Source organism: Pempheris klunzingeri, chromosome 8 (genome assembly GCF_042242105.1).
Source record: "Pempheris klunzingeri isolate RE-2024b chromosome 8, fPemKlu1.hap1, whole genome shotgun sequence".
Lineage (NCBI taxonomy): Eukaryota > Metazoa > Chordata > Actinopteri > Acropomatiformes > Pempheridae > Pempheris > Pempheris klunzingeri.
In genome coordinates, this window is record NC_092019.1 from 26,435,310 (window position 1) to 26,449,871 (window position 14,562).

At 43.9% G+C, this 14,562-nt stretch overlaps 1 protein-coding gene across 1 annotated transcript; it reads right to left on the bottom strand.

The window, feature by feature from the left end:
* Positions 1-1,855: 1,855 nt before the first annotated feature.
* On the bottom strand, positions 1,856-14,316 carry LOC139204950 (aldehyde dehydrogenase, mitochondrial-like). The gene is made up of 13 exons (XM_070834989.1): positions 14,146-14,316; positions 10,983-11,087; positions 9,780-9,920; positions 8,810-8,889; positions 8,587-8,698; positions 8,074-8,202; positions 7,358-7,471; positions 5,750-5,852; positions 4,758-4,942; positions 4,359-4,523; positions 3,537-3,694; positions 2,978-3,092; positions 1,856-2,211 (listed from the first exon to the last, which is right to left on the bottom strand). Exons 1-13 carry the CDS (start codon positions 14,260-14,262, stop codon positions 2,179-2,181), a joined length of 1,557 nt encoding a protein of 518 aa, XP_070691090.1. The 5' UTR covers positions 14,263-14,316; the 3' UTR covers positions 1,856-2,178.
* Between the last annotated feature and the right edge of the window lie 246 nt (positions 14,317-14,562).

Below are 14,562 nucleotides of genomic sequence, written 5' to 3' on the forward strand. Positions count from 1 at the left end.
TTACAGGTGTTAAGTCATTGTCAATACAGACGAGGGGCTGAAACGGAGCTGTGCACGAGAGAAAAGTGAGGTTAAGAAGTTGTCAAGGTCACAGTGGGGTCGCGACCTGAATTCATTAAAGCAGCAGCAGTGAGCGGAAATGATGCAGTGGATCCTCCCTCCTAAGTCAGGACCTTGAACAGCAGTATAGAGCATTGGAACTCCCAAACTGGGACCTCAACACATGAAATAAAGACCTGGATCCAGGGCAAACCTTGTCAAGACTGGAGCAGCTCAAATAGTTGGTGTAGACCTGTCGATAAATAATAAACTTCTCTGACCAAGTCCCATCTACCTTTGCCTTGCTTTCATTAGCAACATCTCAGACTAGGAAATGATTCACATGCACTGTATGGGGAAAGTATTCATCTACCCGCATCACTAGGTGCTCCGATCAGAATTTTTGGGGCTGATCTCTAGAAGCAGTATCTGCCAATACTGATCACGGGTCTATTTGAAGTCCTGTGTATTATTTAACTAGTCTGAATAATGTTGTGTATTAACCCTCATGTAAAACAATGATAAATGTGTGGTCTGAGTGTCACCACATAAAAATGTCTTTAGAACTACCCAGCCAAATTTGAAGTACATAAATCAGCATTGTTCTCTGCTCTGAAATGCAGCTAACGTCCCAATGAATTCATGTACGTGGATACAAATTTTAAACCCAAGTATTTCCATAGGATTATCTTTTCATGGCTTTGTCACGTCTTTTTCCTGCCGGTAGGACTTCTATTCAATTCAATTCAATTTTATTTGTATAGCCCAATATCACAACAGAGTGTCTCATAGTGCTTTACAAAGTTCACTGAAATAAACAAGTGTAAGCGAACAAACAATCTAATAAAGAGTCCAGCGGTCGATGAGGCCAATGGATCAGTCCGAGGCATCCCCTGCCCTTTATGACCCTCCTTCTTCAGGAAGGAAAAACTCAAAAAAACCCAGTGGGAAAAGAGAAACCTCCGGGAGCACCACAGTGAAGGAGAGATCCAGCTCCCAAGGACGGACAGGCTGTAGCCTTGGACAGACGCACATCCATTGGCTTCTGTAGGACCTGGGAGCACAGGAGCTGTGCTGTTGTTTCTCATTTTATATTCATTTTTAAACTATAACCGCTGCATTACTCAACATTTAACCACCAGATTTTTTCCTTGCTTTCCTCTTTATTTCAAAAACGAGTCCTTTATAAGTCATCTATACAACCGGTTAATGCTCTGACCATCCATTTGAATTAATTTCTCCTTCCACCCTGAAAAATCATGTAACCCCAACTTGAACCCCAACTTGCATGTGCATTTTTGCATTTGTGTGAATGAGTAAGAAAGAACAGCTTAGATTCCTCCTGAATGAATGATGTGTGAATGAAGATGTGATGTGACTCAAGTGCTTTGAGTAGTTGAAATAACTAGAAAGGAGCTGTACAAATACAGACCATTTATGTTGACATGCAGAATGGAAGGACATCCAGGAACTAATAATTAGAAAGGTGCTACACAAGTACAGTCCATTTGCCATCACATCTGATTTATACTGGATGTTCTTTGCTCCACCAAAAATAGGGTTATATTGGTAATTATGGATAGATGACAATAGATGACAAAGAATGTGAATTATCCTGAGGAGAACTATTGAGGGGCGGACTGTAGGGAAGGATACTTTCTGCTTGTGCTCTCTGTCTTGTCTTTTAGTTTTGCCTTTCATGGCAAACGTTTGGACATATTAAAAAGGAGAACAAGAAGCAAACTGAGTTTTCACTGAAACATGTAGAAGTTAGTTCCTCTCCTCCAAATAACTCACAAAGATGAGGGACAGAGCCGAGTGCCTCAGGTGCATTTATTATGTAAAACTAGAAATCTCAAAGCCACAGATTACAAAGAGACATGACTTAACCTCCAATCAGGTGGAAGATTTAATGTAAGCTTACAAACAGGTTTCTATATTCTGGTGCTTCATCATCAGTGCTGCAGAAAGTAATTTATTCAAATGTTTGACAACTGTATTCACCATTTTATTCAATCAAGATGGAAATTGTAAGTGTGAACCCACAGCGCTCAAAAGAGAGGGATTCCTCCCTGTTTCACCAGACAGACAGACAGACAGACATCAGTCTGACGTCTCCTCTCAGTCGCTGTCTGACGTCTAAGAATTCTTCTGTGGTACCTTGATGGTCACCTGGCAACAGACAGAAATTATTTCAGGATTTGAAGATGAACATTTAATGAACCTTTCATTGTCAGGGTGATCACTGTGTCATTCATAACCATCAGTTATTTCAGTATCAATGTCCCATCTGGACTGTGTTGTGAGCACGTGGTTATTAAAGGAATGAAAGTTTAAATTTAATACATTATTCACTCTTCACCTGGGTCTGCTGAATAGGATTTTCTTCTCTTATCAGACAAGGTTAAACTTTAAACCTTCTATACATAGAAAATGGGCTTCAAACACAAAGTCTCTTCATTTGAACCAAATGCCATTGCATAAAATGTCACTTTTGTAAAAGTGATCAAACTTCCACAGCAATTCTGCCCCTAATTCTATCTGCCTGCCCTGTTAGGTTCAGAAATGTACTAAACTAGCAGACTGCTGCTTCTATTTGATTTAAAACTCCATAAGACGTCATAGAAAAGTGATTTAGCTGTAGTTCAGAGATGCTCTGAGCGAGTGCACACCACAGCTCAAAGTGAGTGCCACACATGCTGAATGAGTGCTGGCTACGTCTACTGGTTGTAGCAGTGATGATTTCCTGGTTGATCATGACTGATGAGGTAAAGGCTCATGATTACTAACTGGACAATTCCACATTGTAGCAAGTTAGCATTAGCTGTGTGTCTTGACAGAAAGAGCTGCGTACCCCACATCCTGGAGGTCCTGATTCAAAGCATTTGTGTGATGGTGTGTGTGTGTGTGTGTGGTACACATGTGGTTTAGTAATTACCGTTTTGACCTCTGTGTAGTTGTCCAGACCATACTCTCCGAGCTCTCTGCCATTACCTGAAGCCTTGTAACCTCCAAACGGAGCCTGAGCCCCAAACACGTCATAGCAGTTAATCCTGCAGAGGAACACACACACACACACACACACACACACACATTTATTTTACAACATAAAAAGAACACAAGACATACTATATATAAAAAACAATACATAATAATTCCAAAAGTAATAAGTATATAGTATAAAAGTGCTAAAATGTGATCTATCTGAAAGCAGGGCAGTCAGCACTGGCTGTTTGCTGGCCAATAATTGGAAACACTAAAAACCTGCCTGTCTGCCTGCCTCCTCATATCCAGCTGTCTGTCTGCACCAGACACATCTTTGATCAGTTCACCACTAATATTGTTCAGTTTTTCCAATTTTGAACATATTTTCAAAGTTGGACACTTGTCACATACCCCTTGACCTGAGCATATCATAGCTGATAGGAATGGAGGTCAAAACCATGCTGTCAAATAACACAAGGGTTAGCCATGAATAGCTTTAGTAACACTCCTACCAGACTGTGCCGGCACGCAGTCCACTGGAGACATAGTTGGCCTTATCAATGTCTTTTGTAAACACAGCAGCTGCTAGCCCATATTTGGTGTCGTTGGCTCTGGCCAGCACCTCCTCCAGTGTCTTAAACTTCAAGATCTGCATCACTGGGCCAAAGATCTGCAAGAGAAAACATGGCCGAAACAAAGAGATAGAGATGCATTATTCAGGCCAAAATGAAAACCACAAACAACAGCATCACTTCCAGGACTGCTTGTTCCTCTTTATGCTGAAGATAGTTCCTGATGACACTGGCTGTATGTTTGGGGTCGCTGTCCTGCTGCAGGATAAATTTGGGGCCTGTTTGTATTGCATGATGGGTAAGTATCTGCCTGTATTAACTCTGACCAAACCCCAGCTCCATCTGCAGAAATGAAGGCCCAAACTTGTGAGGAAGCTCCACCAGCTTCCCTGCTGCCTGCAGATACTCGTTATTGTTCCGCTCTCCAGCCCTTCAGACAACAAACTGCCTTCTACAGCCAAATATGTCAAGTTTTGACTCATCAGTCCAGAACACCTGCTGCCATTTTTCTGCACCACACGGTGTTTTCGTGCACAGTTGAGTCATTGAGTGTTTCCACATTAGAGGTTTGTTCTATGTGATTGACTGGTGACCAGTCCAGGGTGGACCCCACCTCTCGCCCGCTGGCTGCTGGGATTGGTTCTAGCCCCCCCGAGACCTTTAAGGATAAGCGGTGTAGACAATGGATGGATGTGTATTGTATTTCACATTATTCCTTTGTTTAGCTTGCTTTCATATATTCTTCATCTTCTACTATCCTACCTCCTCTCTGGCTATGGTCATGTTGTCCTGGACGTCTCCAAACACAGTGGGCTGGATGAAGTATCCTCTGTCTGCTGCCACTCCTCCTCCACACATCAGCTTTGCTCCATCTCTCTTCCCACTGCTGATGTAGCCCAGAATCTTGTTGAACTGCTCTTGATCTACCTGAACAGGTCATCACAGAGGGAACAGCATCCAGTGTGTGTGACCACGAGTCCAAGCACTGCGTGTGCTCCTGAACACCTTCTTATGTTTTAAAGCTGCATGGAGCCATATTTCTTACATCAACAATGAATGAAATGACAATGAAAGGGACTGCTAGTGGTGACATTAAGAATTCAGCAGTTCCACTGAGCTCTATGAAGCTTTTTGGTCCTTATAGATGTGTTGGTGTGTCACCTGAGGGCCCTGCTCGGTCTTTGAGTCAAACGGGTTTCCCACCACTCGTCTCTTAGCTCGCTCAACACTCCGTTCCACAAACTCATCGTAGATGTCTGCTTGGACGTAGGTTCGAGAGCCAGCACAGCAGCACTGGCCTTGGTTGAAAAACAGAGCAAAGTGGGACTGCTCCACTGCATCTTCCACTGAGGGAGAAAACAACAAAGACAACTTTAACTTCCACAGGGAAGGATTCTCAAAAACACACAACACCAAAAGTTTCAGTTAAAAGTTGTTTAGACTTCATTTTTGTAGTTTTGTTCAGTGGACCAAGACCATTGAACAAACACATCAGCAGGAGTAATACAATACAGCTCATGTAGTCATTATCTAGCCTTGTGTTAGGGAGCACAGTCCCAAAGGGTCTCAGGAAGGCGTGATGGTAAATGGACTGTATTTGTGCAGCACATGTCTAGTCTACAGGCCGTAGCTCTACATTCACATTCACCCACTCCCTGCATACACTGATGCCAGGGGCTCCCATCCACACCAGTATGTTCATAGACTTAGATCCACTTTCATAGTACGTCTGTTTAAAGAACATTATTTTTTCCTGATTTCCTGTGTGGTCAGATGAATTTCATTCTTAATATTCTTGATTTCCTCCAATGTATCCCGTGCCAATGTCTATTGGTGTTTTCTTTCAAAGTCATTTAATCTATTGTGTAGATCCTCTAATCGTCTTATGACGATATTGCTGATTTTCCCCTTTAAAGCATCTCACAAAATGGGAGGAGAGACCTCTCCATTATCATTATGAGACCAATTTCCTTTTTTAATTTCCTCCTTAAAGTTGTTCATTAAGTTCAGGAGGTGAGTATTGAGTCTCCTGATACAGAGGACACAGGACCAGACAAAGAAACAGCCATCACAACACACACAAATCAGTAAAGTATTCAAACACAGTAATGTACAATATCATGCAGTTTGGGAATCCCAGACAGAACACATACTGTTGGCATCAGACAGGATGATATTAGGACTCTTTCCTCCCAGCTCCAGGGTGACTTTCTTCAGGTTACTGCTGCCTGAGGCCTGCTGGATTAGATGCCCCACCTGAAAAGAAAGAGAGGGTGACGCCTTCGCCTCAGCTGAAATTATTTCATTATCATCTCTACCCCACGTAAGCCTTGTGTGTGTGTGTGTGTGTGTGTGTGTGTGTGTGTGTGTGTGTGTGTGTGTCTGTCTTGTGGTCACTGGCAACAAAACCTGTTTTGTTTGCACACATTTTGGCCTCTCTGGCTCAGAAACAGACATCCAGAGATGTTTGGCCCAGAGTCTCTGCAGGTTAATTCCATACCTGATATGTTCTGATCCACTACAGTCACACACGATATGACGTGGATAAATTCTGGTTCCTTCATTGTGTTTCCTGTAGTGGTGACCTCTGTTAGTGCTATAAAACTACTACAGCTTATTCAGACGACACTGTGAGTTACAAGTGGTCATTAAACGGATTGGAACAAAGTTTGTTAATAAAGATTGTACAAAGCCTTTCTAGTTCACATTATTTCATAGACATGCGAGTACAGCGTGCTGCGGCCCCGTGGATGTCGCTGCTGTCTATGAAAGCATGTTGGAGTGTTCACTCACTCTGACATTTATCTCCTTCTTTCACTCTGTGAGAGACATTAGCAGTCTGTCATTTACTAAAAGCTTAATACAGAGCCTTTAATACAGAGGATCACTTTCTCTTTTGCCCTTTCCTCTTTTGTGTCACTGACAGTGACAGCAGAATCATAGCAAAAACACAACCGTACAGTGACCACTTCATGGACACAGCACCTAGTAAACAAATGTGACTGTTCACCCTTTGAGTCAACATTTAGCAGACACCTGCGGCAAGACTTTGCACTACCACTCAAACTTTGTCAAGCTGTGTGGAGACTGAGGGAACTTCAGATCTGTCCAAATTGTGGAGCAGGCTGAGGTCTGGACCAGCTATCAGCTGCCGGCTATTGTTCAGACACATGTGCTTAGAATAAAACACCTGAAAACAGGAAGTTCAAAGCTTTTATTTTTTTGTTCATATCAACCCCATGACCCCATATTCACTGTTACCATGTTGGTCATTATTAGTCATATTCCCATTGTCAGTACTATAGTTACTATTATTATGGTTGTTTGCTGAGCATTTCCCACTGCTCACCGACAGCTGGAACCGTTCTTTTATCCATTCTTGTGCAGCTTTGAACTTCCCGTTTTGAGGTGTTATTGTGCTGCTATATAATCTCCCTCTGTATTGCAGTTGTCAAAACATAGCGAGTTCCTCTGTGGTTGGCCCCTTCCACGTCCTCCCACAGGACCTCCTGCAACGTGATGCTTTTAACACCGTCTTCATGCTGGTGATGGTCTATAGATGTGTGCTATTTGTCTTACATCAAATACAGTGTTTAAGCTTGCTAGCTCTGACGGCCTGATACGGGACGTCACGGTTTGAGTCTCTCTGCCCCATGTGGTCGTACGTGTGTCTCCTGGCATTTAAAGTAGTTAAATTAGTTTATACTAATTAATTAATTATTGTCCTGCCAATGATAACTAAAAGCAAAGACTTTTCCCACCTCTGTGGAGCCAGTGAAGGCCAGCTTGTCAACATCCATGTGCCTCGCGATGGCAGCACCAGCTGATGGTCCCATGCCTGGCAAGATATTCACAACACCTTCAGGAAAGCCCACCTGGAAACAGAACCATGTTCACGAAAACTTGTGAATCTGTGTTGAGAGCATAAAGTGCACAAGTTATTCAGAGTGGGCATCATGAATATTGTATAAAGTAATTACATACACCATCACAAACAGCTGCTATCACCAAAATGCTAACAAACATCCCATAACAACCCGTTCTTCATAAAAACTGCAAAACACAACATCCTTCATTGTTCTTCACTTCTTTACTCCACACTACTGCTGGTGTTGTTGGGGGAATCTAAAACCTGGCGTACCCAGCTTTTACATCAAGGTCTGATGAAGATGAGCCAGAGGAAGCATTTCTGACATTTTCACTCTTTAAGGAAGGAAAATAACTTCTGACACTTAACCTCATTATCTGTGCCCACAAAGCTGAGGCTACCCGCTTTGATACATCTCCTGATGAGCAAAGAGAGCCATGTCTAATGGTTTGGGAACACACAGCAGACCAGTGAGAGCTGTTTGGGTTTAAAAGAGTGAAGTTAATAATTTACTGCTTTGTTGAAGGTGGCCGTATTGTTAGTTTATTGTGTGTTTATGATCATCTCTGTTTGTAAGGAGTGTAAATGAAGAGAAAAGAAACACGGTACCTCTTTAATCAGGCTGGCTACGTAGAGCGCTGTGAGCGGTGTCTGCTCGGCAACTTTCATCACCACAGTGTTACCGGTCGCCAGGGCAGGGCCCAGTTTCCAGGCCTGCATCAGCAAAGGGAAGTTCCACTGCGGGGAGAGAGGGAGACAGACCAGGGGGGAGAGAAGGACAGAGGGAGAACGATCAGGAAGGGGCTGCTCACATTCTGCCTCCAAATATTCATTAGGAGTCCATATACAGTATATGTCCAAAACTACCGTCCTACCGTCCTGTCCTCCAACTACCAGGACAGAAGGTGATTTTTTTCTCTTCAGAGATCTAACATCTATCAAACAAGCTCATGTTGGCTAACAGAGATCTAATAAGCATCTCTCTCAGCGTCCCTCCCTGCCTCGCTCCCTCACTCCCCTGGGGGTTAGGCTCAAGTTGGTCTTTCTCAGGTGAGCTGGTCTCTCTCAGGTGCAGCTGTGCAGCCGATTGTATGCATTTCCAGACTCTGCAGATGCCCTCACCGGTATGATCTGTCCACAGACTCCAATGGGCTCATGTCTGGTGTAGCAGAAATAATCTCCATCGATGGGGATGGTCTTTCCCTCCCATTTGTCAGCCCAGCCTGCGTAGTACCTACACACAACACAGCCACTTATGTGTGTGCACAACATCTGTGCTTCCACAAAAGGGACGTTTTTCCAAAAGCTTAAAGCAGAGCTACTTCATCTAGATTGTGTCCATTACCTGAGACATTTCACCACGTTGGGCAGGTCTACGGTGTAGGAGACAGAATATGGCTTCCCATTGTCAAGGGTCTCCAGTTCCTGTGGCACAAACAAAGAAATCAGCTTTACACGATGTACCTTCTGTAATATTCTGTGAAATGAGGCATTTCCAAATTACTCCCAGTAAAATATAAAATCTCTTATTGGTAAATAAGGGACAATAGAAAACATATGTTAAGGAGTCTGGGTAATGTCCACAGTTTGAAGGTGGAGCCTTATGCTGGCAGGCAGGATGGACTAGTCACAGAGAAAGACTCAAGTTTGGGTTAGTTCAGAAAAGGGCAAAAGGCAATAATAATAATCACCCATAATTCAAGTGGTATACTTAACACAGAGGAAAAAACAATGCCTGCATAGAACATGTGTGACCAATCTGTGCTCCCTGTAGAGGATGTCCTGACCTTACTACTTGGTGGAGGAATTCCCCCCAGTCATCCAATAAGCTTATGATACAGATATTACACATAAGTAACCTTCCCTCAATGTCAGACATTTGTCTTGAATCTGATGTCTCTGCTTAATTATTCCTGTCCTTTATGTCACTATAGTAAAGTTAAGCAGATTGTTCTTTTTATTCTCTGTTCCACTGAGAATGTTTCAGCTATGTGCACTACCGACCTGCATCCACTCTGCCCCTGAACTCAGTGCATTTGTGTCTTGCACAAAGCTAGGCAGAATGAGAACTTAGTGAGCTAACATGTTATCACAAAGCTCAGCCTGTGAGCCCAGAGAGCAGCTGAAGCTAAAGCTAACATTACTTTCCTGACACAGAAGCTGTTTTCTTGCCTTTATAATGTCAGTTTACAGAGTAAATAGTGATTAACGAGAATGTGTGTGTGCTCATGTGTCAACAGCACGTCCAAATAAAAGCAACCCTGTTGATTCCCAGATGCTGCTCGGTGGAGTGTCAACATTTAATACGGACTCACCGCGAGGTAAGCAGCATCCCTCTCAATGGCATCAGCCAAACGGTTCATTAACAGGCCGCGATGAGAGGCATCCATCCGTCGCCACGGTGACCCCAGCCTAAAGGCATCACGTGCTGCTTTCACCGCCTTGTCTACGTCTGCCTGGAAAGATAAAACCACATTTTGTTTAACTTGCTGGTTTGGTGCTTTTAAAAGGAGCACTCCTGTGAAAACAGATGTCTGGAATACCAAATGCTGGAAAGGTGTAGGACACGTAACAGTCGTAACATTACGTTGTAACAAATGTACAATCTACTTCTTCTCTGGTGATTCATACAACTGTGTGACACTATGAGCCAAAAACAATGATCAACTGGAATCAATTCCAAAAACTAAAATAACATCCTGTGTGACTTCCGGCCCTGTGATTGGCTGGCGACCACTCCAGGGTGACCCCGCCTCTCGCCCGAAGTCAGCTGTGATTGGCTCCAGCTCCCCTGACAGATAAGCGGTATAAATAATGGATGGATGGATGGATGTGTGACTGAAAAATAAAACTGAATCTTCTCTGTTGGAGAGTTGTTTTCCTCTTTAAGTTGAATTGATTGTTGTTGTTTTTGGCCCCATTTTCAATGTACACACTTCCCCTCAGTCAGGTGATCAAAAGAATCTTTGCTATGTGGATGACATGCTGTTATAATATTACACTGCAATCCAATAATTGTAGCAGCGTAGCTAATATAACAACACTTCTTTATACAGGCTGTGATACCGACCAATCAGAGGACACGACACTTCTTTATACAGACCGTGATACCGACCAATCAGAGGAGTCTTCAGTTGGAGTTACCAAGGTCCATTTCAGGTGCAGTAAATGTGACCCATACATACTTCCCACTTCCACTGGATTCTAAATGATAGCACTAGTGGTTTCCTCACAGCTTAAGGGTTTGGCCAGAAGGTTTGCAGTTTGAACTTTTCTGTGAGGAGTTTGTATTTTCTCCTGCTCTCCGTTCCTCCCACAGAGGAGGACCAAAGACATGAAGGCTACCTGGTGACTCTGAATTGCCCGTAGGTGTGAGTGGTTGTCTGTCTTTAAGTGTCAGCCCTGTGATTCAGGTCGTGCCCCCCCTCTCGTCCAAAGTCAGCTGGGATTGACTCCAGCCCCCCTGTGACCCTTAAGGATAAGCAGTATAGAGAATGGATGGATAAATGATTGTTTACCCCATCAGCCTCTGCAACTTGACAGATGACTTCCCCGGTTGCTGGGTTGATGGTGGGGAATGTTTTCCCACTCACTGCATCCTGCCACTGGTTGTTGATGAACAGCTGAAACATCCAAATGTATCATGAAGAGGGCTGAAAACAAACATTTCTTTCACTGCTGAAGAAAAACTTTACTCTGTTATTTTACATCGTCAACACTTTTGAATTAATTGTTTACTAAAATAAGTGAAACAATAAATCACGTAAAAAACAGAATAGAAGAAAAAAGATGATCATGTGCTGCTGCTGCTCCAGAAACCACGACCATTTCAAATGTAAATGGAGCAATTTGGGGTTCAGTGTCTTTCCCAAGGACACTTTGACATGTTTGTGGTAGCAGGAGATTTGAATCATGTCAGCCTCGCCTCCACTCTGACAGGCTTTACACAGTATGTTGACTGTCCCACAAGGGAAAACAGGACTGCTTTATGTAATGTCAAGGAGGCATACACTGCTGCAGCCCTTCCACCACTTGGTAGAAGCTCCGCCTGAACTAAGTTTCTCAGCACCAGCAGGTATGACCCAAAGTCTGCCAGCTGATCTTCAGAGCAACAGCAGCACACCAGCGAGTTAACACTGAGCTGCTAACTATCAAGGAACAAAGGAGTGACTGGATTCCTCCAACCTGCAACCAGGACAGCAAGGACAAAGAACCAGAACCTTCTTCCAGCCTGGTTCATCAACAGGCTAAAGGTCTGTACATACTCCACCATGAGAGGTGGCGAGAACAAGAACAAAGTTCGTTCTGGCCAGGACATTTCATACTTCTTCACCGCCTCGGCCAGCTAATCTTCAAAACTCTTCATTGGTGTAGAACCTTCTGGTGTAGAATTTCCGCTTTTCCGCATTAACCACGCCCACTTCAAGTTTCTGACCAATCACACAACGGTTCTCGGACACCACACGAGAAAAAAGTTCTGCCCAGATGATGTGGACCTTCTTCTTCCCTTTTGAGGACTGGTAACAAACTCTAACTGGGCATATATAGCAGAGCATTACTGTATCCATGGCTAAACAATGGTTTAACCTTGTTGATGTGTTGGTTCTGATTTGCTTTAATGTTCACAGAGTTTGATTATTGTGATGTGTTGTAGTTTACTGTGCAGCCATACAGTTAAGTTGATGTTAGTTTGCTCACACAGACACAGAGTCTACAGACTAACCATCCTCTCCTCTAACCTGCACCTTTATCTACACACTCACAAACATACAAATTGGCCTTCTGAGAGACAAAGCCCACACACCAAGAGGTCTGACTGGCCACCATTTTGTCTCCATTTGGTTCTGCCGTCTTTTTGTAGTCCTCCATCTTACCTTCTTTTACATAATCCACTGTATACACACACACACACACACACTCTCTCTCTCTCCCTATTGTTCTTTAGCCAGGGACACTTAGATTGTTTGTATGTTTGACTTCGTTATATTTTATTAAATGTTTTCTGCACATGCTGTCTTCTTTATTATTGTACAAGAGTGAACACTGCCAACCTCTACTCTGTCAGGACCTCTGAAATCCTTCGACTGGCTGTCAGTGTGGTAATTTTGGTTTTAGTTAAGTTAATTATTAATCATTATACCAAACTGATAGTTTAGCTATTTTATGAGACTGACATCTTTTTCCTCATTTATCAAGGTGGTGCCCCAATTGAGGTGGACACTAAGTCCCATTAATCAATATAATAATTCATTTTCCCTGATAATCATTAATCATTTCCGCCTCAGAAAAGGCACCAACCCTGACCATGTTTTGCTGCCCGTGCCAGGCAGAGTACAGACTACAACACATGGTCTCAGGTGTATTGTGATGAACTAATATCATGTTTTACACTGTTGTGTTCAATAAAATGAGTACATTACATCACACTGTGTCGTTTTGTGTAGATGCCAGCCGTTGTTCAGGCGCCTGGTCGGGCCTGCAGCCTGGATCTACAGTGACATGGACAAGACAAGGACCTTTCATGACACTGGTCGAGTCCAACACCCACTCAGGACAAGTCAGCGTGCTAAGTTTGTCGCTCAGTTGAGAGATAAATCTTTTCCACAATGATATAAATCTTACTGAAAATGTTAAATTCATTTAATAAAAAACAAAAGCAAAGAGTGGTGTATAAATACTGAATATTACAACCCAATGCTTTCTGAACACCAATCCTAAAGTGCAAAAGTTGTGTCCACAAAACTTCTAATTAAAAAAATCTGAAATGTTTAACTACTGTCCAACTCTTTTTTTTTTATTCATACTTTTATATATTTATATTTTACTTTGTGTTTGAAGTTTATTCTTATTCTTTTGGAGCTGTGTGTAACAAAAAGCAATTTCCCCCTGGGGATTATTAAAGTGATTCTGATTCTGAACTCTCTATTGAACACTTTTATAAATATTTGTATGCAAATTCTAGCTTGTTGACCAAGAAAATCCTTAAAATTCCAGACTTATTTCTGTTGTGGAAAACTTCTATCTCTCAATCACGTGACAGCCTTTTGGTCATGGTCTTGTCTGGAACCATCGACCACGGCCTGGACAGGCAGCCCCCACCTGACGGGCCCCCACCTGACCCTACCCAAGCACCTGTGTCTTCCTGTATGGTGGCGATTCTGATCCCTTTAAACACTTTAAACACTTTAAACACCGTGCAAACTGGGATGGCTTGATGCCTTTGGGCTTCCATATCTCGCCAGGTGTGCAGAAGAATGCCAGAAATGAAAAGATATGGGATGGCAGGGAGCGGAGGGAGAGCAGGGTGAGGAGGGAGAGGAGGCCAGGCTGGCCTTCTAGTTGAGCACAATCTATTAACGTCACGACCGGACGGGGCAGGAATCGATATGACAAGGGCGCGTGGCTGATAATCAATAGCACGTGACAGCTCCGAGTGGGATTTCGCAATCAACAAGTTGGCCTGGAAGTCCTCTCCAAGAGTCCTGCACTCTCTCACTCTCTCACTCGGTCAGTGCCGAGCAGGGACACCAGAGGTTCTGTGGACCGGAGCCACAGCAGACCTCTGCACGACACACCTGAGACGAGCTTTCCTCCCCACGGAGGCTCAGCTGCTCACACTTGTTGCCTGCGCAGTTGGCCAAAGTCCAACGTCCCGCCGGGGCTCCTGTGAGCCCACCATACCTTGGTGTAGTGGACGTCGGGCTGGGCGCTGGGGGCCGGGATCGCTGCCGCAGAGTAGTGACACACCGGCAGCTGGCTCAACCTGGGGAGGGCCCGCGAAAACACGGTACGGAGCATGGTGCGAGGGAGGCGACACGGACGGGCTGTGTGTGCTGTAACTCGGGCGGTCAGCCTGGGGGTGGCAGAGCTAGACCTCCAGTCCCTCCCACTCTGTATACGTCATGGCCCGACGTAGAAACACTTCCGGATGCACGAGCTCTACAGTCAGGGGTTCATGTCACTGTTGTTCTCCCTCTGACAGCTATTTTTTCAGTGGCTGGTTTGCGTGGATGATTAGATAAGGTTGTACCCATGTGGTCCTGCTGTGTCTACCAAAAGCCACTGCGGTCAGACCAGCCCCCACTTCGGAAAACACGG